The sequence below is a fragment of the Barbus barbus genome, assembly GCF_936440315.1.
Source record: "Barbus barbus genome assembly, chromosome: 26".
Classification (NCBI taxonomy): domain Eukaryota; kingdom Metazoa; phylum Chordata; class Actinopteri; order Cypriniformes; family Cyprinidae; genus Barbus; species Barbus barbus.
The window spans coordinates 8,020,671-8,046,218 of NC_136754.1; the positions used below are offsets into that span (position 1 = coordinate 8,020,671).

At 37.1% G+C, this 25,548-nt stretch overlaps 1 protein-coding gene across 1 annotated transcript in view; it reads right to left on the bottom strand.

The window, feature by feature from the left end:
* Positions 1–25,548, bottom strand: part of LOC306846328 (ephrin type-A receptor 3-like) — a 117,700-nt gene that overhangs the window by 38,831 nt on the left and 53,321 nt on the right. The window contains exons 4-8 of the mRNA XM_079379630.1: positions 21,773–21,928; positions 18,465–18,800; positions 15,622–15,734; positions 11,651–11,813; positions 9,603–9,711 (exon numbers count right to left, since the gene is read on the bottom strand). Of these exons, the coding sequence (XP_079235756.1) occupies positions 9,603–9,711; positions 11,651–11,813; positions 15,622–15,734; positions 18,465–18,800; positions 21,773–21,928 (877 nt within the window). The remainder of the gene's footprint in view (positions 1–9,602; positions 9,712–11,650; positions 11,814–15,621; positions 15,735–18,464; positions 18,801–21,772; positions 21,929–25,548) is intronic.

The following is a 25,548-nucleotide window of genomic DNA, read 5'->3' on the forward strand; positions in this document are numbered from 1 at the left end:
TCCACGCTGACCTTCTCTACTGCTCTGTTCCACCTTTAAAACATTCTCCTCATCTCAGAGTGATGAACGGCAGGCGGTCTTAAATGTTGACTTCCTGTTTGGCGTGAGTCTGGACTGGGGAAGAGCTGTAAAACCTGAAAGGAGCCTGCAAAGGGCACAGCATGAAGTTATTTCCTCCCATAATACTTAATTGCTTGTTTGATTACCTTGTGTTTTCCACAACATTAAAACGGGAGGTGACCAACCCTAGCCTTTCATTTGATAATAAGCATGTGACCTTGAGATAACCGCCCATGCTGACGACACAAAACAGCTACGGTCAAGCTAATATGTGGATTTAAATTTGTATTAAAGTAAGAACTAGAGAAGCGTAGGAGACAAAGTGACCTTCTCAGGTCTGCAACATGTCTACAGCAAAGTCATGCAGCTTATGCTGCAATTCTTAAAAGGCAATTCTGGAAAGTTTTAGCAATTCTATTCTACTTATACCTACTGACCACTCTTATAAAATACATATTTTTTTAACTAAAACTGTCACAGCCTGATGCTGCAGAAGAACTTTTCAAAGTTCCACAAAGGAGTTTTTATTCTCTTAAATAAAAAAGGGAATTCTCACATTAATGCCATAGAAGAACGTTTTTTGGTTCTTTCAAAAAATCTTAAGAAACTTTTTCCACTATAAAGAACATTTTGTGGAATGTAAAGGTTCTATGGATGTTAAAGGTTCTTCATGAAACCATAGATGCCAATACAGAACCTTTATTTTAAAAGTATTTAGAAATATTAAAGTTCTGATGCTTAGAATAGTTAAAAATGTTAAAATATTGTCATGATTCCTGAAAGATAGCATTTCAGATGACATCAGATATTAACAATGTATAAATGTAACTTCAAAATAAAGATTGTTTTAATGGTTCTTTGCAGCATCTTAGGTTCAACTTGTCTAACAAAGCATTGTTTTTCATTGCACACAGTGACGTAGACGTGGGGGTGTGTTTTAATGAGCCGTTTTAGGGGGGCGTGGACAAGTCTTAACTTTTATAAAGAATATCTCTTTGGGTTTGAGACTTTAGTCTTTGCAAATTTAGGGATCTTATCTATGCATGAATAGCTTGTCCAAAAGTCCAAAACACTCCAACGCGAAAGGCAAACTTGAAATCGCATCAAATGACCCCTTTAAAGAATGTTTCATCTGCTTTTTGCGCAGACAATTAAAGTCAGTGAGGTCCAAAGCGACACTGGACCCCATTGACTTTCAATGTATGGACCAAAAACAAAAACCCAGTTTGAAGCGACATGAGGAATGATAATGAGTAAATATTAACAGAATTGAATGTTTTGGGTGACTATGGCATGCTGATCTAAAGAACCTACAATCTCACATCAATTAGTTTTTTAATCTCTAAAGATCTCTACAGTCCCTATAACTCAAATGTACAATAAAAAAATAATGCTTGATATAAAGAGTTGAACCTAAGGTACTACAATGAACACTGAAGGGCTTTTATTTTGAAGATTGCTGCATAATACGTTGCGTTTATACGTTGTTAACATCTGAAGCGAAGCGCTTTTGGTATAATTCAGATTAGACAGCAGTGTCCGTATTTGAAGTCAGAATCAAAGTAAATGCTTTTGAGAGGCCTCTATTACAGATGAACAAAAAAGAAAATTACGCGAATGATCTCGTCAACATTCAGTAATGAGGAAATTCAACAAATGACAGCACTTTGTTCTGAACCCTTTGTTCACTACTGTCAAGCCAAGAAAGAGAGATGGAGAGAAATAGGAATAGGATTTGTTTCTGGGCTTCAGAACATCTACACCGCACACAATGCAGAACAAAAGAGAAGTTACAACAACATACATAGTGTCTGTACAAAATTAATCTCGAAAAATTGACAATGAAGCTGAAAGGGATGCACAGAGAGGCTCTCCAGTGCTCCGTATTTTTGATGAGGGAACGTTTTGGCCTGCAGTGTCTGTCAGCAGGGCTGATTAGCGTAAACGACAGGCTTTTTTCAAAGATCAGACGATTTCTAATCATTCGGTGTGTATGCCACAGTGCTAATAGGATGGAGACGGACAGAGAAATGCCTCCCTAACGCTTTCATCACACGGAGTGGCTCTTCAGATTAATGGCAATCAGCGACACCCACGGCTTCAGCTCACAGGAGCCGTCATCGCTGCACCGTACGGTCATTACATTATCAAGCAATAACAGATAGCCAGAATGAATGCAAAACAAAATGCTTGTCCCTCGTCTCTTTATCCCTCATTTCTTTAAGCTACTTTCTCTTGGCTCCTTTCTCTGTTGGAGGAGACCTGGCAAACCTCCAAGGCCTGTGCTTGCTATTTAAAAAAAAGATTTACTCCAGCTGAAGTCATTATTAGTGAAGTGAAGAGATTAAATTGAGATATGTGCTAAATTCCAGGATGTGTTTCTGATAGGTGTGGAGAAACATCCCATTTGTTAGCGATTCATTACAGTAATTGAGAATGCAGAAGAGAAAATTGCGGTGATAATGATCCTATTTCTGAGAGCCGCTTTTTATTAGTTTGATTCAGTACAGCAGTCAGAATCCAATTAATTAAGGAGTCTGACCTCTGACATGATGACTAGTGTCGCCCTAATCTATGCAGGGGCCACGCATGTAATAAAACTCTCATTTGCTAATCGGCCCAAAGAAAATGAAAGGACATAAAGTGAATGCCTTTGTTTTGGTGAAAATCGACTGTGTAAATTAGACTAAGCGTGATAGCAGGTTCATTTTGGTTGACTTTTAATTAGAGATAATAAATACTAAGGATACAAATCGTGAAAGGTTATTTATCCAGTTTATTATGAAAGCAATCTTTAAAATTATAATTCTTAAAAAAAAGAAAAATATCATTATTATTATTATAATTCTTATATTATTATTACATTTCTAATGCCAGATTGAAGAAAAAGATTAACAAAAGCACTATATAAAACAGTATAACAACAACATTAATAAGTTACATTATACTAATGTTATAAAACTGTAATAACATTTTCATAAAGCATAATAATACTACAACTAATACCAGTACTACAACTACTACTAATAACAATAATATTTTATAATACTATATTTATATTTATATTTATATAATAATATTATTGTATAGTTGAATAATAATAATAAAAATATTTTCATAAAGCATAACAATGCTATTTTTTATAAAACAGTCATTATATAATTATTATTATTATTATTAATAATAATAATAATAATAATAATAGATTTTCATAAAGAATAATAACAATGTTACTTTATAATAATAATAAAAGTATTATTATTATTATTATCAACATCTCTGAAAACTTTCTAATGCCATAACCTACACCGAACTTTATGATGTTTTATTAACAAAGTTCGGGAGGAGCACGTCAGATACTTAGCCTAATTAACACAGGAGGTTCGCACTCAAGTTAATCAATGCACGGCTATAAATACAACTGACATACCTCTATCCATTTGACGGATAATCAGCAACCCTCCACCACCCCTTCTCCACTCAAGAGGTATCACTAGAGTTCTCACCACACTATGGGGGGGGGGGGGGGGGGGGGTACTCTTGGTTCGGGCCATTCCTGAGCCCGGAGCCCTTCCCCAGGACAGCACACCAACTACACATTACTATACTCGCCAAATACGCATTACCTTACTCGTGCTAAATATATGTAAGTGTGAACTTGTGAACTTTTGTTGTTCTCAGCAAAGTTTTCTGAGAAAAGTACTACAGTACATGGAAATTTACACTCCCTCCCTGAAGACTTTAAGCTCGATCCACACAAACAGGCCTGTCACCTCTTTCCTAGCAAGAGGTTTAAGATTCCCTTCCTGCATAATTGTGCTTGACAGGCGGCAGCTTGCTTTGCTTTCATTATCTCAGTGTTTACTTCTCTTTTATGCTGACTGTGCGATATTTCAGTCGCTACTCAAATCGCACCGCTCAAAATGAACTGAGCCATAGTGCCGTCCATCCTATAGAAACAATTATAGCAGCGGCACCGCTGCCAAAGAGTGCTTTTACACACGGCGAGTATATTGAGGTGAGAGGCCAGTCCATCACGTTAAGAGGAAGGGAGAACCATTATACCTCTGGATAAACGTGAGAAGCATGTGCGTGAATGTGTTTGCACATGTGTGTGTAAATGAGAATGCACTGAGAAGGACCCGCTGGCTATAGACTTGGAAACTGAGCTCCTATGAAGCTTGGTGTTCACCATTCCAGCTTTTATAATGGAACAACTCTTCAGTTTATAAGCAGTTTTGGCTCTAAAACATTATGTCTGTTGTGCTATAATTTCAGGCACGGAAAGGCGCTTTGGTGAGTCTGCTAACAGCACAGATGCATTTGTACCAGGGCAGAAAAACAAAGAGCCAAACGTTAAATTGTTAAATTGGTGCCATTTGGCCAATCAAAGATGTCACTTCGATGTTACTACACACAAGCACACTTGAGGTAAAACTGAACATTTTATGCAGAAACCCATTATGAACATGGCAGCGCAACAACCTGTTCGACAGATAATGGGAGGATGAAAATTATCGAAAACATGTTGGAGAGCATGAAGTGCTCTCAGCTTCAGGTTCTTGGAAGAAACGTTCTACTCGCATTAGAGTGAGTGAGCATATGAAGCACACTTTCCTGTCATCATTAAGTTTTAAGAATAACCCAAGGCCTGTAGCAGATGCTTCGAAGATAACATCTCATTGACAAAGAGCTGCTACTTCTGTCTGATTAGATCGGCTTGCAAATCTTCCTTTGCACTTCATCTTTCATTACAGAGACAACTCCATCTGTGCCATACTAGCATCATCAAGGGGATAAGTGAATGATCTCTTGTAAAATCTCAAATTATTTCCACCGTCATGACAGACTATATCTGAAAAAAGGTGGTAGAGGGCTTTTAAACACCAGTATTCACTTAGAGGTGTGCTGGAGACATTATAAGAATGGAAAATGAATGGGAAAAATCATGATACACAATATGGCAAAAAATTAAAATCCCAATTTGTTTTCTCAAGAACAAGCATGCACATTTAATTAGACATGCCAGGGAATAAGTTGTGGGGTCATGCAAATACTTTTCAATGTTTACAGTTACACATGCCACTGTAGAAATGCATTATTTGCAGTCGATCTTAATAGTGTGCAAAAATCAGGAACTACTGAAATAAATCATGCATATAATATGTATATAAAATATGTATATAATAGAAGAAATGTCATGTGATCTTAATATAGTGTCCCCATGAGGCGACCTTCTATAAAGAAAATATGTAGGCCATTGATAATGCACTATGATTTAAACATTTTTAAAAGTACAATTATTTTTGAAACAAAACAAAAACAAAAGTAACGACTTTATCTCGTCTTTGTCTCTTCCTCGTCACCATATAGCGCCATTTTGGAGAGTATCACATACGTAAACAATGTATGTATGCGGATATGTTGTTTACGTTCAAATCAAAGCATAAACAACGTAAACAGTGTATCCACATACGGTGCTGCTGACACAGAACAGCATCTGTTGTTTACGTATGTGATACTTTCCAAATTGGCGCTATAGGGTGACGCGGAGGAGACACATTGTTGAATAAAGTCGTTATTTTTGTTTTCTTTGCGCACAAAATATTCTCGTAGCTTCATAAAATTACGGTTGAAGCACAGATGTAACATGGATTATTTTAATGATCTTCTTGCTATGTTTCTGAGCCTTGATCATGTAAGGAGCCTTGCTGTCTATGGGAGGGTCAGAGGGTCATTCACTGCAGATGATCCATTGCTGAGAAAGTGATGCTATGCTAAACTTTTCTAAATCTGTTCCAATGAAGAAACAAACTCATCTACATCTTGGATGGCCTGAGGGTGAGTACATTTTCAGCAAATTTTCATTATTGGCTGAACTATTCCCAACTATTTAAATGAGGGAAAATCAACTTTGAGATGCATAATACTGCAATTCATATGAATAATTTATTGAATATTTAAAAAAAAATACAGTAGCTATTGATAATTATTCAAAATTAACGTGCTTGATTTGCGTGCACCAGAAAATATTAAAAATGTAATTAAAAGACAAATACTGGCATGTGTAGCGTGCACGCCAAATAATTAGGCGCTCCACTGAGGATACGGCTTAAAAGAGATTATCCTAAAGGATAGAACGAGTTAGACGTGGGAGTAAAATAGATTTTCCAACTTAATAATAAGTTGAAAACAAAAATAATTGTTTGGCAATGATGAGAGCAGCAATGATGTTTGATAAGTCGGAAAGCTAAACTTGCAGGACTTTCCCAGCCGTTAGCACCCACCTGCTGTGTTTTAATTGCTTTTTAGGGAAACAGACTTAAAAAAAAAAAAAAAATGTAGTCCGAATTTGATGACTGAACACCATCTGCCTGCTGTAACACATGCCAGTTTCTCCTGTTGTCCATATACAAGACCACAAATATTCTGTATTCTGTCAGCCAATGTAAGTCCCTGGTGCACTGAACAAGCAAATTAAAACAGCATTATTTAATTATTTACTTATTTTAATCTCAGCTGCTATTTTATTCACACAAAAAGTAAAGCGATCACAGGGAATGGAATAGCTTGGGCACTAATGGCTCCTACTAAAACTTTATTTCTATTAACCACTGCACTTTTATTATTGAGAATTTGTCTGTATGACTGTTTACAAAAACGCATTTTTATGGTATGCTAATCACGCTCACCTATTTTCATTCAACAAGGGGAATGACGCTAATTAGCTGTATTTCAAACGATTATATTAAAGCGTAGATCCCAGCCTCAGTCTTTCTTGTAGGCTACAAGTATTATAGCAGTGGAGCAAACAATGCTGATGTTAAAATCTCTAAATTATGCATCATCTCTGTGAGCCAGGTGAAGTCATCAACAGTGCAAAAATATGCTAACAGTGCCGTAGATTTAGCAAAATATTGCTCATGTTTTTACAGACAGAAAAGGGAGAAAGAGGGAGGGAGAGAGAGAGAAAGAGACAGAGAGAGGACTATGGGGAATAGAGATTGAAAATAATGAAGTAAAACAAGCTGAATACTGCAAGTCTAAACAGCCACTCTGCTACTGTTTGTTTGTTCGATAATGTTTGTATATTAATTCGCTCGTTCCTTCATTCAATTGTTTGCTTGTTTATGCCTTTGTTCTTTCACTCATTCGTTCATTCGTTCATTTGCTCTTTTTCCCAGTGCGATTCTTATAAAAAAAGATGGATATACTTGGCAGCTATAATGGTAAGAGGAAACAAAATGGACTCAACCGGTCAAGTGGGATTTTAGCAGACCAAGACGTGAAGAGCAGTAAGGTGATTATGTTGTTCGATCTCTCGCCCCGAAATTCTGAGCTGCATGAAATGAAACTATTCTCAGTGTTTGAAAGTAAGCCAACAGTTCAGCTCCGGGACATATAGCTGGCCAGCAGGGGTTATTGAGGCCTGACTTCTCTCTAAAGAACGATACTGTTTGCATAATCTTTCTATAGTATGTCAGACAGCTGTGCTACAGTAGAGACTTACGCCCGAGGCCCGTAGCCAAAGGAATAATCTTCTGGCAAACCTGCACACGGTGGAATAGTAAAAAGACATTTGGGGGCTTCAAATTTGTGGGAAAGACTGTATATCTGCAATATGTTTCAGAGTCTACAGCATAGCTTTTCTAACACATTATTACAGTGCATCTGAATGACTTATGTAGACCCTATTTAATTAGGCATATTATGGCCATATCTACCATTTAAGTTGAGCTATTTTAACTTGACATGACAATTTAAATGTAATGAATGTACAAGATTCATAAAAACAGCACAAAATGCAAAAAAATGAAAAAGGTTTCTGAAAGAATTTTCTTATGCTCACCAAGGCTGCATTTATTTGTTTAGAATTACAGTAAAAATATTGTAAAACATTATTATAAATTGAATGATTGCTTTCTATTTTAAAACAGTTTAATTTATTAATTATTCTTATTATTTGTATTATAATGCTGCTGATTTGGTGCTCAAGAACCATTTCTCATTATTATCAATGTATAAAATAGTTATATTTCTTAATATTTTTTTGTGGAAGATTGTATTTTTTATGATTAATTAATGAATACAAAGTTTATTAAATATATATATATATTTTTTAAACATTATTTTGTAAATCTTTACAGTCAGTTTTGATCAATTTAATGCATCCTTGCTGAATTTCTTTAAAAAAAAAAATCATACTACTACCAAACCTTTAAACATTACTATATGTAGACCTATATTTACAAAAATAGCACAGACTGAATGCAAGAATGTGAAGAGCAATTCACAAATACACTAAATAACTACTGAACGAACCAAATCATAGTCTGCAAAAACGACAGTCATATGGATAGGTACTGCCAGGAACATTGTTCAAAGCAGGCGATTTGAAATCTGACAGTAATTGTGTTGAAATGTATTGTTCAAGGCACTGAATTTCTCATGACACCTCAAAGGAAAGGAATTTAGAGATGCAACATCTCTGAAATAGTTTGATGTGCTGACAGTCCAACAGCACACTAAAGACAACACACTGGCAAAATCTGCTCAGAAAATATGCATCTTTAAATTAATTTTTCAAACTCAAATACTGGCCCTAAAAATATTAGAGCTAAAAACATGAGACGACTAGCCATCTTCACTAATCGACCATCCTTCCTTTCTATTTTGTCCTCTCTTCCACAGTTATCAGAGGAGCACCAATCAACACTGCATGTTCTCTCAACGCATTCTGCTTTCCCAGCTTTCACTCCGGACAGAGAGCTCTAATTGGAAATGCATGAAGCTGCACTGGGTTGTGAGTAAAATCTGCAGAGAATCGCTCTAGTAGGCCTACACCACTTTTTCTGGTCTTGCATATTCCAATCTCACATATTTATTGTTTTGCTTTATAGTTGAGTGGTTTGAGATTAATTATTTGTTGCATATGAATCCATTACGTGCATTTCTACATGCTCTCAGCAGGCAAACATGGGTCTTTTCTAGTCAATACTGAATAGGGCACTCAGCATGATAGGCAATCACCTCAGATCAATACTAATGTTTTTAGAGACTGGGCGAGCTTTGTTCAAGAAAGAAACCACTATTTAATTCAGTCAGAGTATATTTATTATCAGCATTAATTTATAGGCTCAGTACATCTCATCCAACTGACTGCACCGTCTTTTCTGCTTCAGCCATTGTTTGAATAGTAAAGATGCTGTGCAAAAGGTTTCCTCAGACTTCAATTTCAAACGCTTTCTTCTTGGTTTTTAGGAGCCTATAAGACACACCTCACCGAGTGCCTGTATTGGGTTGTTCTAGTTCTTTTAAATGCTTCGGCATGGAAGAATCCACATTTCATTTTCTAATTCAAGGTTCAATTTATTGTAAAAATCGCCATTTGACAGCAGCTCTCAGATCTAACGAACAGAAGCGTTTTATTTTGCTCTGTAATATTAGCCCTCGGGACCAGTACACCTTCTTCCAAGATGGTTTAGAAGGACAGAACGACTGAAGCAAAGGTCAGATGGTGTTAAAAGGAAGTCTTTTCTTACCGTCCGCTCACTACAAAACACGCCACCAGGAAGATAAGGAGCACAATGCCACCGGTTATGGACACCGCAAGGATTGTGGACTGGTTAGGGTCCCCAATGGCCAGCATATCTAAAGATGGAGAAAGAGAAAAAGAGACACATTTGCGTCAGTGTTAACCCTCATGTTCTGTTTTTGAGATTGCTTCGCTTCCTGTTTGGCCACAAAGACCCCAATGAGTTCCTCTGACTTAATGAAAACAAGTTATTCAGGCATGTGATCAACTAGGGACCAACAATTTTTTTTTTTTTTTTTTTACATTAAAAACATTAAGAAATAATTTTTTTATTAATGTATAAATGTTAAATAAATCAATACATTACTATTGCAATAATACTATTGTTATGTGAAATAAAAAAAATAAGTATTTAATAAGAACAAAAGCAAAATAAACAATACTGAAACTCTAATGTTCTGTTTTGCACAGGCTTATATACTTCTCTTAACTATTGCATTCTTCAAAATATTGATTCTTTTGCAGTATAGTGTCATTGGTTGTGAAAAAATTGATTGGATGTATTCATATTTTATACCAAACAAGTAATGTAGCATCTTTGACGGAGAACCTCAGAAAATGTTATCAACAAAGTATGTTTTTTTTTTAAAGTATGTGGTCTCTTAGACCCCAATGAGGGTTAAATGTCTAGCTTCAATGTCAAACATTACCCTGGTTTCCTCTGAAAAACCAGAACCAGCTGCATTTGGCGACTAAATACGTGGAAGGCGGGAGTCAATTTTCTAATTTACGTATGCCATCCAAATAGGTATGTTAACAGAGGGAATAACAGGCCCGGTTTGAAAGTTTCACGGCGAGTATATGGATTTTATGCTGCTGCAATCGACTCATTACTCAAAACAAATACATCATTTATCAAGCCCGGCAACGCATGAGTAACCGCCTGTTTCAGGAAAATGAATATCTCCAGCAACAGGAATTGATTTAAAATTCCACTCAACTCCATTCAGCAATCTCAGTTATGCACCACATACAGAAAGAGATTTTACTTTCTGAGTCAGGACCAGATGCATAAAATATGCTAAATAGGAATTTCTCTTTTTTACATTATAAAGGATTTTTGACAGTTATTTTGAAAGGACAATGAGAGAAATGATCGGAACAAACATTGAGAACAGAAGCATGCAGGGTTCATGGTATATAAAAAACTGGAAACCTTTACAGCCAGCTTGCATTAAACATGAAAATGCCATTAGATACTATTAATGCAGATTAAATTTAGCAGCCCTAACTAAAATAAATAATAAATTACAACTATAGTACTCTGCAAAAATGAAAAGTAAACTAAAACTAACAATAAGTGAAAATGGCCAAAAACCCCTGGAAAGTAAAAGAAAATTTAAAAGAATCAAAAATTCACTATTATAATAACCTAACCACTAGCCAATGGTTACATAAATGGATTTTTCTACATTATCAGACTAAACATATGCAATTTACAGTACTGCCTGTTCTGCTCTGATGTGTATCGTATGAACAAATGCACACGGTGTAAGTAGTTTATGAATGTCACTGTGAGCCAAAGGCTTAAGCATTTCTCATATAATTAAAAGAGCAATTACTATACGGGACTCCGTTAACTTTCAGCTTGGTAGATCAGGTCCGCTGAGCTCTGTGATATGCTTCCAGAGATGCTCGCTGGGCCGTAGCATGCTTTAAATTAGGTGCATATACCACAAGGTCTCTGGGTTTACTGTATGCCCCAAAGTCTTTTAAAATGTGCCTCCATTCTTTGATTCCTATCAAAGGAACATTGACTCAACACAGCCTTCTTAGTCCTCACAAGACATGGCGACACACAACGTGCTCGCCTCCCAACGAGCATAAGCAGGAGGTTTGGCAAATAAGTCACACACTAGCTCACCATATTAAATTCAAAAGCAGTGTCCTAAAACTCCCATCATTTGCTCAACAATTGAAAGAGGAACAAAACATGCACATATAGATGAAAGTAAAAGAAATAGGAAACCGTTGAGAAAAGCATAAAAACATTACCCTCATGACTGGTCTCCAGCTCTATCTCTCCACCGTAGTTGCCGTAGCCTCCGTCAGTGCGTGCCCTCACTCTGAATACATAGGTGGTGCCTGGCTTCAGCCCCTCCACTGTCATTGTGTGGGCTTTGGTCTTCAGAACCGTGTAATTCTGGTCTCTTTGGTTCTGGAATGGAAAAACAAAGCAATGTTCACATTCACTTACAGTGAAATCTGTTAAGTTGGATTCAGAGACTGAGGATAGAAAATGATGGGAAATTTAGAGTTGCATTGCATTCCTGTCTGATTTTATTGCAGATTACACTATTGTTCAAAAGATTAGGGTCGATATGAATGCCTTCGAAAGAAAATGTTCTTATGCTCACCAGGGCTGGATATATTTGATCAGAAATGCAATATTTAAAATAGCAATAATAGGGCCCCCATATGAAATCAGCGTCCCCCTGTAATGGGGCGAACGAGACGTGAGAAGTGCGCATCCAAGTGCAAGCTTTTATTTATAAACATAGTCAATAAACAGGCAGGGTCAAACAATGGCAAACAGGTATGGTACGGGCAAGACACAAAGCAATCCTAGGACTAGTAAGAGTTGACGATCGGCGAACAATATCCAACAGGGCAAGGCAGAGAGATAATCCAGGTATACGAGCAGTAGTCCAAGAGAGGTGCAAACAGAGTCCAAACGGCAAGGCAAAGGGTAAATCCATGAAATACAGGCAAGAATCAAAACACTAGAAAAACACACAAGGCAAGACTATGACAACAAAGAGGGTTCCGTATCGCAACTAAAACTAGGAGAGTTATAAATGCAGAACAATACTGGAACTAAACAGAAAAATACAGAATGGCTCGGTAAGGCAGCTAACACTAGGGGAGTGCTATATGCAGAACAATACTCGGCCGAGAGGAAGAGGAAGTCCATGGTTTGTGTAGGGTGTGTGATCAGTGCAATCAGCTGTGTGTGTCGTCAGTGGAATGGATGATGGGAATTGTAGTCTGAGGTGGCGTGCAACAGTTAGTGTGGTGCAAGAGTCCATGTGGTGAGCGAGTGACCTCTGGTGGTGAGTTAACGGAAGTTTATAGTCCAGATTCATGACCCCCCCCCCCCCCCCCCCCCCCATTCTGTTTTATTTTTTCCAAATTCCATTGTTTCATTCAAATTTTTCTAGACTCTGTTTTATTTGGTTCAATTAAATTTCATGAATCAAAAAGCATGTATAATTAATTGAAATCATGCAACTTGCAATATTAAATAGCAATTTATTAAATGTTTAACAAAAATTTAATTTTAAGGCCCAAAGAAATGATTTATTTTTCTGCCAAATAGATTCTGATAAGTATGACGAGATTATGTTCGTGTGTTCATTTACTCATATATTGAGGCGGCAGAGACTGAAAACACAGTGAGCGTCACACGCTTCAGAATGTGTGTAGTAAACGAAACCGCACGTCTGCACCATTCATTCACACAGACCCACGCAGAACATGCAAGATTCATATTTAATTCAGTATTTTTGTGGCTTAATATTCACAGACACTGGTCCATATCATGTTTTGAAGTGAACTTTTGATTTATCCAAAATTTGGCAAATTCAGTTGCATTCTGCATTATACAGTAAATTCTGTTTTCATGACTGGAATCCAACTGATTTCTATGTTAATATATTTTAAAATGTAATTTAATTTCTATGATTGCAAATCTGAACTCCAGTCTTCAGTGTCACATGATCCTTCTGAAATCATTCCAATATGCTGATATGGTGCTCAAGAAACTTATTATAATCCATGTTGAAAAAGTACTAAACTGTAATACATTTTTTAGGATTCTTTGAGGAATAGAAAAGTAAAAAAAAAAAAAACAGCATTTATTTGGATTATTTAATGGAATTACAAATCTACAAAATTTTCTGTTAAATCTAACTGTGATGCTATGCTAACAATGTTAACCATTCAGTCTAATATACTTGTTAAAGCTGTTTAAAGTGAACGGCAGGGTGGCAGCACGAGGTTGTGCCATAGAATATGACATAAGAGGATTAATGGAGGATATTATTTCAGCAGCATGTTAACACTGTAGCCAGCAGGCATCATATTTTGAGTCATTTTAGAGAGGCAGATGCTGGGATGCTAACAGACCAGGCCAAAAATTTTATTTACACTCTTTGACATGATTATTGGTGTGATTATAGTTACATGAGTCAGACATCTGCAGTGGTGTGTGAATGTGAGTCTATGAATACTGTGAGTTGATTAATTTTATAGTAATTACCAAGAATGCCAGCTAACACTTAACATGACAGATTCACTTATTCTCTGATGCATATTGTACACAAAAATGGCAAGAACTGGCTGAAAGTGCTAGTTTGGATGTGGCTGACTGATTTTTACTTGCAGTCAGCAGTCTGGTTATGCATTACATTTACATTCATACATTTGGCTGACACTATTATTTAAAGCGACTTGAATTCAGGGTATGAAAAAAAAAAAAAAAAAATCTTGTTATATGATCTCATAAACTGATCATATAAATCGAGAACGGACAAAATGAGAGATTATATTCCTCAGAGAAATCATCCACTAGCTACCAGCCAATAAAACAGTCAAAACACCCTTTCAAAATGAATAAATCTCTTCCAAATATTAAAGAGCATCCCATAACCAAATGGTTTCTGGGAAAGACTTGGTCCCTGTCCACCACACCCAGAATGAAGGAGTGCAGAGCAGGTTTGTGTCTGAGAGCGTGGGATCGTTCCAGTTCCAAAAAACACAGCATGCACCACACGGTCTCCAATGCCAGACACCCATCTGGGCATTCAGTCTAAGCTGACATCCCATAATTGCACAGCAACCAGTATGTATGCCAGACTAGACTGGGTCAAACGATTGCATCTGTGAAGGACTGATGTGTAAAAAAAAAAAAAAAATATATGTTTTGCCTGTGACCAGACAGTATGCTTTGAAAGGTTAAGAATAGATCTTAGAGGAGATGTCATATTTAATTTCATGGGAATGAAAATAAGGCTGAGTTAGGGATAGAAGTGCAATCTGTTCAATATGTACAAAAAAAAGAAAAATATTTTATTGAACTGAAATGTATTTATTTTAATGTTTTGTTACATTTATTATTAAATATATATATTAGAAAAATAGGATGTACTGTATTTATATGCCTCATAGCCTTGATTACTTGATTACTTCTTAACAATTGTGTGCACGTTAAAAATAAAATAAAATACAATTTTGGATATAACATATATTGGATATATGAAGTACAGCCTGCTCAAAGTATACACAAATTCAATAAATAAAAAAATAATTATAAATATTTTAATATTTTAAATAATACACATAAAATAAAAATTGGATATAACGAAGATCAGCTTGTTCAATGTATATGAATAACAATAAAATAAAATAATATCTGTTGAGACATCAATATTTAAATAAAATAAAATAAAACAGAATATTAGATATAATAAAGCTCAGTTCAGTTTTATTACAGGTTCAAGATAAAAAAAAAAAACAAACAAAAAAAAACATTACTTATTAACAACTGTGTTTGCGCATGTTCTCCTTTAGTCTGGATGTGTGTGTGTGTGTGTGTGTGTGTGTGTGTGAGAGAGTCTGTGTATACAGGTGTGTTACAGTAAAGGTATTCTCTCTGATCGGTGACGTCAACCCTGGTTTCTTTCTCCTGTTATAATTAAAGAGCTATGCGTATGTGTGTGAGCAGCCGGCTGTGGCGTACAGGGTCTACTGATTGCTTTCATTCCCAAAGGCACGATGATGCTACAGCCCTCAATTACACATGCCAGGGCTGCCTGGACAACTACAATCGTTACAGCTTTTAATGGAGGTCAAAGAAGCATGTGTGTAATCTGTGTGTGAGGATGATAACTCGGCCTGTTAGAGTAGTGCAGATGGAAATAAAAGAGGAGAGAAGAAGAAAGGAGAGGAGATGAAAGTAGATGTACCTTCTCATAGTAGATGACTTCATATTCCACTATGACTCCGTTTGGTCTGTCGGGTCCCTGCCAGGCCAGCGTGATACTGTCTTTACTCTTTCTTTCCTTCAGGATCACATTCACTGCAAACAGAGTGAGACAGAAGCATAATGTGATGATGTGCATACAAAATGGTACAATTATGTATATCTGTAAGCATTCAAGACTTCCTCAGTTCAATCACAGCTTCTTTACCCTCATAGTTTTATTCCAGTTACACCGCTACTGATACAAGATAAAGCCACTGAGAGCTCACAATCCCCTTACAGACGTACAGAGAGTGCTTTGCACACATACACACAAGTGAAACCTTTGTCTAAAGAGAGACAAAAGGGGCCACACAACAGCAGGTAATTACACTCTTGAAGCACAGTCTAACACCTTCTCTGTCTCTCTCGTCTGTCCCTTCATCTCTCTCACTACAGCAGGACGGACAGAGGAAGAGAACGAGAGGGGGAGGGAGATGGCAGCAGAGACAGCGGGTCTGATATTTGGTCAGATGGTTGGAGGTAAATTCACCTGGTGTCCTTCACCTTTTATGTGCTCTGAGATCTATGAACAGCCTTCAAAATTACACCAGACATAGACACACACACACACACACACACATACATGTTGGTTTTTGTGGTTTATGGGGACTCTCCATAGGCGTAATGGTTTTTATACTGAACAAACTGTGTGTGCTATTGCCCTACACCTAAACTTAGCCCTCACAGGAGACTTTGTGCATTTTTAGATTTTCAAAAAAACACAATTTATTATGTTTTTTAAGCCTTTTGAATTACGGGAACATAGGCAGTGTCCTCATAAACCACCTTCATATTGTAATACCTCTGTCATTATACAAATTTGTGTCCTAATAAACCACATAAACATGCACACACACACACACACACACATGCACACACACAGCAACTCCTTCATGACAGTAAATTACATTTAATGTTCTGTTCAGATACAATTGTTATTAATCTGTTATTTCTGTTCAGATACAATTGCTTTAGGTTTCTACACATTTTATCCAGTTAATTTGTATGTGATTAATGGATAATGCTTTTATTTATTATTGGAAATATTTTAAAAAGACTGAAATCACATATAAAATGTGGGGCATTTCTTTTTAAAAGAAAATTAATAGTTTTTTTTTTTTTTTTAGAATTAAACATTAAATAGATCAAAAGTGACAGTAATTTCTATTTCAAGTAAACACTGTCATTTTCTATTCAAAGAATCACGGACTTCATAACAATATTAAGCAACAACTGTTTTCAACGTTGATAATAGTAAGAAACATGTCTAAAGCACTAAATCAGCATATTAGAATGATTTCTAAAGGAATATAATTCATATTTGCCATCACAGGAATATAGTACATTTCATGATGAATTAAAATAGAGAACAGTTGTTAAACTGTTGTAACAGTTTTAGTAACAGTATTTTACAATATTACTTTTTACTGTATTTTTCTAACGCTCAAATCTACTATTTATTTTCAAAAATATTAATTATATGGAAATAGTAAACACTTATCATACTTACAGAAATATTTAATAATTACATTAATAATTAATCATGTAAAATCGAATTGCAAAGGATTTATGATGTTATTGAGAAAGAAAAAATTTAATGAAATACAAATAAATAAATAAAACTTGTTTGTGGTACTTTAAAAAGTATCTCCGACTGAGAAAACTTTTTGTGGAAGTTTTATTCTGAAGAGTGTGCCATTAAATGTGAATTTTTATGAGCAGCATTAATACCTAAATTGCTCTAAACTATCTAATGTTCGGTTTCGGTTGGTTCATGGTTTGACGTGGCTGAATGTATAAATCCTTGGGATCTTTGACCCTGTTCCGACACTAAGCGCTTCTCTCTCAGCATGTGCCCGTTCTGCTCAAGAGCTTCCCTCTACAGCCTGAACACCTTCATACATATTTAATACCACACAAGGCCCAATACCACCATACACACATTTACAAACACACATTTAATGAGAACACGCCTGCACTGATGACCCTGTCGGCCCGTCAGGGGTGTGAGACAGAAATTTGTGAGGGCAGTTTAGCACCACAGAACGAGTCCTGACTGTAGATAAAATATTCGATGACATGTATTATTTAGAGCATTTGGATTACTATGAACTTATGAACTTCCACAGAGGTTGTGTATATGTGTGAGAGAGTGAGATGGGAATCTGTAAATGCCAATCTGGTCCAACAACAACCCTCTGGCTGTACCGAACCTCTACTTTGTCTGATATCGAAAGCTGGGACCTTGAGCAGAGAAAAATCCACAATACGCTACATCACAAACGCAAACACACACTAGACGCAAGGGCTGTCGGAGAGTTTTGAGAGATCTCATTGAATAAAAAAAAATAAAAAAAAAGATAAACCTTCGCTGTCAGCGTAAAGGGTTGGGATGTATAAAATTTTGAATAAGAAAGGGGGAAAAATTGAAAAGAGAGACATTATTTACCTCTCTTGAAACACAGACGCACACACGTTGAAAATCTAATGAGGACTTCTTCACAAAAAAACAATCGCCTCAGGCATGCTGGTTTTCAGTTTATCAACATGTAGCGTTGTGTCAGCTTTGGCATTCAAAGTATAACATTGCGTCCTAACCAGGTCCGACATGACACAACATTTGAATAATTTATCAGTTCTGAAAGCAAAATGCAGCACAAAGTCACAAAATTTCAGTCAATCAGATCGTATTTGATGTTAAGTTTTAAACCATAAGATTTCACTGTCAAAAATATACACCAAGCAACATTTAAACATTATCATGGAAGAAAAGACGCAATCTACCTGTCTGACTGGTGGTGATGTTGACAGTGACTTCTTGTTTGGGGGTCGGGCTCAGATCGGACACTCCGTTCACCGCCTCTATGCTGAAGGTGTAGTTGGTGTTGGACAGCAGGTCCATGATCAACACTTTAGGGATCGAGAGACCAAACTGTCTAGGTACGAAATGGACGCTGTTGCTGCAGGGGCTGCATGTTTTGCCATTGTTGGCGCACTTCCTGCAGTGGACGTTGTAGGTGACGTCCCCTCGGCCGCCGCTGTCTCTGGGAGGACTCCACTCTAAAGTCACAGAGGTGTCGTTCAGGGTGGAGATAGGGTTATCGGCTGCAGACGGAGGCCCTGGGAGCGAAAAAATAAAAGATAGAAAAGAGTGTTATTTTGTTTGTTTGTAAATCCAGTTTGTGTTTGTATAATAACAAAATATAATAAAAAAGAAACATCCTAAACATCCCTTTCAATTTCTCCAAAGAAATTAATATATAAATCTATATTTAAAAAATAAATAAACGTATTTGTGCACATATATTTTTTTATTAAAATAATTTGACATTGATTATAATACATAAAAATGAAAACATAAGATCAATTAATATCATTCAGTTATTATCACTTGATTTCTCTATAAAAATGAACATCTTATTTAAGATGTATCTTATCTAATTATCAGTGTAATCTAATATGTCAGTGTCAAATAGTATTGATTTTAATTTAACAATAATAATTATAAATAAATAATATATAATATTTACGTTTATATATATATATATATATATATATATATATAATTTATTTATAATTATTATTGTTAAATTAAAATCAATACTATTTGACACTGACATAATAATAATATAAATATATTAATAGGCTACAAACACACAAATAATATACTTTATTATTATATGCATTATAATGCATACACATTAAATATTTTTTACGTTTTGTGTTTTTGCGTGACCACATTTTGTAAAATGTAATTCTTGAAGTAAGAGTAAAATCTAACAAACAATGCTTATAAAACAACACTTACACTTGAGCAACTTCTCCTGACCTGCACTTTTCTTTTCATTTTTGCCATCCAGAAATAGGAAAACCATACTGTGCAGCACTCTCACTAAAACAAGCACGCCAACTGGGACAATGAGGAACAAATAAATAAGAAGAAAAAACCTGGAGGTTCTCCTGTGCTTTTAAGCTGTAACTTTAACACTAAATGCTTCCCATATTGCTTTGATGCAGTGCATTAAGGGTAACGTTCATTCGAAGGAGGGCATGATAATGAGAGGTCTGAACAGGTTGTGGGGTGCTGGATAGTGCTGCCATGGGGTCTTTTCTTTAATAACCTGCTAAAGCTGCAACTACGCAGAACTCCAGTAAAGGTTTTTTAACACTACTCTGTTCAGCAGGGTGTCTTTTCAGTGAAATAAGTTCTCATATGAGTGTGCGGGATGAAAACAGGAAAATACACCCAAAGGAAAGTGAATAAGATAGGAAGATCCGCCAATGCACATATTCCACACGGACACAAATTGTTTTTGCAAAGCCTCAGTAATCAAACGCGCTCATCTCTATTCCTAGAGAGTGATGGCTGCTTTCACTGCTCAAAGGGTTTGAAGAGTCTGCAAGAGAGCTTCAGGATAGAGAGAGTAAATGAAGCAGAGGAAACAGGGGATCGGGGTGGAGGACTTTAAATGTCTGTGGTGATGACATTTCACCAGATCTAGTAGCTGCTGGTGGATAGAGAGGGCTCCTCTGGGACACAGATCAGTGTGTGTGTGTTTGCGGTCACCTGTGGATGAAGACGTCTATATGTTGCACAACCTAAAGGTCATTCCAGCCACTGGGATAAAAGAAAGTGTGTTCTTTCAAGGGTCAAAAAAGACCCTTATACACAAATTTTGTATAAATTTAGAATAATGGTTAAAATATATTTAATTACTGTTGTTTAGCAAGGATGCATTAAAACATTCGTATTTCCATTACGTTTTTTTTTTTTTTTTTCTGTTCATCAAAGAACCCTAAAACAATGTATCCCATGTCACACAAAAATATTCAGCAGCATAACTGTTTAGCATTGATAATAAGAAATGTGCACCAAATCATTTTACTAAAATGATTTCTGAAGAATCATGTGACATTGAAGACTGGAGTTATGGCTTCTGAAAATTCTGTTAATAAATTACATTTTAAAATACTTTAAATTGTAATAATATTCTTAATCAAATGAATGCAACCTTGATGAGCATAAGAGCATAATGGCCGTTTTCAAACAGATTTACCAAACATTTTGGGATGCTGCATAAAAAAGGCTGGATGGAAGCACTAAAATGGGCATAAAAAAATACATAATCTCATTTGAGGTGTAAGAGCTAAAACATGCGCATAAACTGAATGAGATGTTGACATGCACGTGTGTGATTTACAGCTGGTTTCTATGTGATCACATTAGCACATAATTTTTATTTCCTTGCACATGATTTTCATATACAGTATAAACAGTCTCATTTCACTGCTGTTGTCCTAATTTATTTTATCATTACATTAAGCAAGCAGAGAGTTTGTGTGTGTTTGGGGTGGGAGGTGAGTTTGTGTGCAAGTGTGTGCGTGATGTACTACAACTAAAGGTCATTAAGTGCATCCATATGTTTAACTGAACGCATGATTTGCCTTATCAGATGAATGAGTCTTTTAATTAGGATCTGTCGTATTGGGTTCTTTCATTCTCATTCCTTTCTTTCTGTTCTCTTTTTCGTTCTTCTGCACTTCAACCCCCAGCACACACACACACACACACACACACTAACACACATATATAGGCAATGACTCACTATCCTGGTCTATATAAGGTGACCTCACCAGTCTTGTAAACGCAGCGCTAAACGTCCAATTTGATGTGATGTATGATGATGAGACAGTGATGGAGTTGAAAATGTACTGAGCCCAGTCTATAAGAATAAATAAGGAAAACAGCCTCCAGCCTCTTCTTATAAAACACCTGTCCTCTATCCATCCGTTTTTCCATCCGTCTGTCTGTCTGTCAGTCCATCCTTGCATAATTAGAACTATCCATTCTACTAACTCACCATCATTTTAACCATCCATGCATCCACCTAGTATCCTTATTTTCAACAATTTATCCGTCCATCTAATTTATCCATACACTTACACAGTATATTCATGCATTCCTAATTATCTCCACCTATCCATTCACCTCTTTTTCCATCAGTTCACGCATCCATGGATCTCTCTGCCCATCAACATTCATGCATGATCTATCTAACATAGATTTATTGGTTTAGTGCTGGATCACTCACGGGTGCAGGCCATTGACCGCGGGTCCATGTCAGCTCTGTAAAATCCTTTCTCGCAGGAGCACTCGGAGGCTTTCTCCTGATGGGAGAAACTGTGAGGAGGACACTTGGTGCAGTAAGCATCCATGGAAGAGGCCTTGTAGGTGCCTGGCCTGCAGGCTGCAAAACAGAAACATGAAGACAGAAATGTTAGACAAACAGCTTCAAAGAGGACTCCAGTAAAACAACAACAATGAAATTAAACGAAAGCTAAATGAAACAAAACAAAAAGTAACAAAGCAAAACAACATGAAACAAAACACTAAACAAATGAAGCTAAACAATACAAAACAAAACAACACACAAAATGAAACATGAAACATGAAAATTAAAAACAAAACAAAAGGTAGATCAGTTTTTAAAGATTATCTACCAGATCATCAAGGTGGTAATGTTCATAAATGAACATCTTTGCCAACAGAAAAACCACACAAAACCATTGTTTTCACCATCAGAAGCGAGTAGGAGTAATAGCAAGTTTGGGTCATGACTAACTGTTTGTCTGACCAATGGTAGACTGGATTTGAAAAAGCTGTTTATAAACAGTCATTATTTTTGGAATTCTTTCAAAGAGGCACAGAAAGTACACACTTCAGCTGTAAATACACATTCCTTTTCCCTTTTCAGAGCTGTTACAACATCCCTTGTTCTGTAAAAATGGGTCAGTCAACACGGACTTAAATAACCAGTGGAGAAAAACGAGCCTGAGTGCAGGAATTACAAATAGTTTCTTGTAGCAGAGCGTCCCTAAAGGACTTCGCAAAACCAAAACACATCCTTGAGACCTGGATTCAAATTCCAACATTTCCCTGCCTCAGAGTACACCACGATTATGTTTACAAACTAGAGAATGGCAACCTGACTCTCCTCTCAAAATGTGGCCATTTCAGAAGGGGAAAACAGCTATCTCACTTTCACTTTTCTATCTATCTCTCTTTCTCTTTTCCATATTTTCCACATCTGCCTCTCACATTCATTTGTTTGCCTCAGAGCCCCAATGGATGACCCAATTTCTTGGTCCCTCTGAGGAACCATGTGAAATACGTATGGAGGAAATCATCCTTTTACCCATTTACAAATGCAAAGTGTTCTCACAAACACAGGCCTGAGAGAAGGCGCACGTAGAGGAGCAGATGAAGGTGGCGAGTACGACTTTAGCATGGTGTTAGCCTCACTCTAGCTCAAGGCGCCAGTAAAAAACACCACACAGGGCTTCTGCATATTCTAATGTATGTAAATTCGGAGGCCATGTGAATGTTAATGAATTGGAAAGGGCATATTTATTTGATTGCTTTGCTGCTTGGCACTCGTCGAGGGGATGTTGGTGGGAGGGAGGTGGTTCGTGATGGTGCATCTCAGGGGTAGAGACGTAAATTCACAGTGCAGTTAAGGCAAGAGCGTTAGCAATCTGCACCGCGAGCAAATTAGACAATCCTGCCGGCTGCCGAGGTCAAGCCATCGCTAGTGTCGGAAACGCAATTCAATTGATGGATCAATGCAATGATGAATTTATCCTTGCCTTGATTGCCTGTGTGAGTGGTGAAGGTCACGGATTTAATCAAGGTCTGCAGCTCCCTTGCTCGCCCATAAATCCACAACCGGCAGAGAGCGGCATGCTAACCCTGCACCGCAAAGATCCAATCTCCAACTCGGTTCCTATACATTCTCACATCATTTGTTGTTGTTTCTCTTTTCCTCTAAAAACATGAATAGAAATACAACGTGTAATTTTCATAAGCCTCCATTGCTTTGATTTATCATGGGAGCCAGTTTTCATATATGAGTATGTACTGTGTATATTTGTTATGTATATATAAATACACACATACATGTATATATTTAAAAAAAATCATATGTATATATTACATATTTACATTTATATATAAAATATTTGTTTATATATATAATATATATATATTTTTTCTTAAATATATGCATGTGTGTGTATTTGTATATAGACATAATAAATTGGGGGAAGTCGTGGCCTAATGGTTAGAGAGTCGGACTCGTAATCCAAAGGTTGTGGGTTCGAGTCTCGGGCCGGCAGGGATTGTAGGTGGGGGGAGTGAATGTCCAGCGCTCTCTCCACCCTCAATACCACGACTGAGGTGCCCTTGAGCAAGGCACCGAACCCCAAACTGCTCCCCGGGCGCCGCAGCATAAATGGCTGCCCACTGCTCCGGGTGTGTGTTCACGGTGTGTGTGTGTGTTCACTGCTGTGTGTGTGCACGTTGGATGGGTTAAATGCAGAGCACGAATTCCGAGTATGGGTCACCATACTTGGCTGAATGTCACTTCACTTTCACTTTCACTTTTCACTTTCACTAAATATACAAAGTACACACACACACTTTTATTTTAGATGCAATTAATTGTGATTAATCGTTTGACAGTCCTAGTTTTTTCTTCTGTATTGTGACATACACTCACCTAAAGGATTATTAGGAACACCTGTTAAATTTCTCATTAATTAATCAACCAATCACATGGCAGTTGCTTCAATGCATTTAGGGGTGTGGTCCTGGTCAAGACAATCTCCCGAACTCCAAACTGAATGTCAGAATGGGAAAGAAAGGTGATTTAAGCAATTTTGAGCGTGGCATGGTTGTTGGTGCCAGACGGGCCGGTCTGAGTATTTCACAATCTGCTCAGTTACTGGGATTTTCACGCACAACCATTTCTAGGGTTTACAAAGAATGGTGTGAAAAGGGAAAAACATCCAGTATGCGGCAGTCCTGTGGGCGAAAATGCCTTGTTGATGCTAGAGGTCAGAGGAGAATGGGCCGACTGATTCAAGCTGATAGAAGAGCAACTTTGACTGAAATAACCACTCGTTACAACCGAGGTATGCAGCAAAGCATTTGTGAAGCCACAACACGCACAACCTTGAGGCGGATGGGCTACAACAGCAGAAGACCCCACCGGGTACCACTCATCTCCACTACAAATAGGAAAAAGAGCCTACAATTTGCACGAGCTCACCAAAATTGGACGGTTGAAGACTGGAAAAATGTTGCCTGATCTGATGAGTCTCGATTTCTGTTGAGACATTCAGATGGTAGAGTCAGAATTTGGCGTAAACAGAATGAGAACATGGATCCATCATGCCTTGTTACCACTGTGCAGGCTGGTGGTGGTGGTGTAATGGTGTGGGGGATGTTTTCCTGGCACACTTTAGGCCCCTTAGTGCCAATTGGGCATCGTTTAAATGCCACGGCCTACCTGAGTATTGTTTCTGACCATGTCCATCCCTTTATGACCACCATGTACCCATCCTCTGATGGCTACTTCCAGCAGGATAATGCACCACGTCACAAAGCTCGAATCATTTCAAATTTGTTTCTTGAACATGACAATGAGTTCACTGTACTAAAATGGCCCCCACAGTCACCAGATCTCAACCCAATAGAGCATCTTTGGGATGTGGTGGAACGGGAGCTTCGTGCCCTGGATGTGCATCCCACAAATCTCCATCAACTGCAAGATGCTATCCTATCAATATGGGCCAACATTTCTAAAGAATGCTTTCAGCACCTTGTTGAATCAATGCCACATAGAATTAAGGCAGTTCTGAAGGCGAAAGGGGGTCAAACACAGTATTAGTATGGTGTTCCTAATAATCCTTTAGGTGAGTGTATATTCGAGTGAAACTAGTTACTTAATTCAAAGGAATAAGTAGTTTATTTTTCTTCATTACTATTATTATGCCAAATATATAGTGCCCAAATAAACGTCAATGT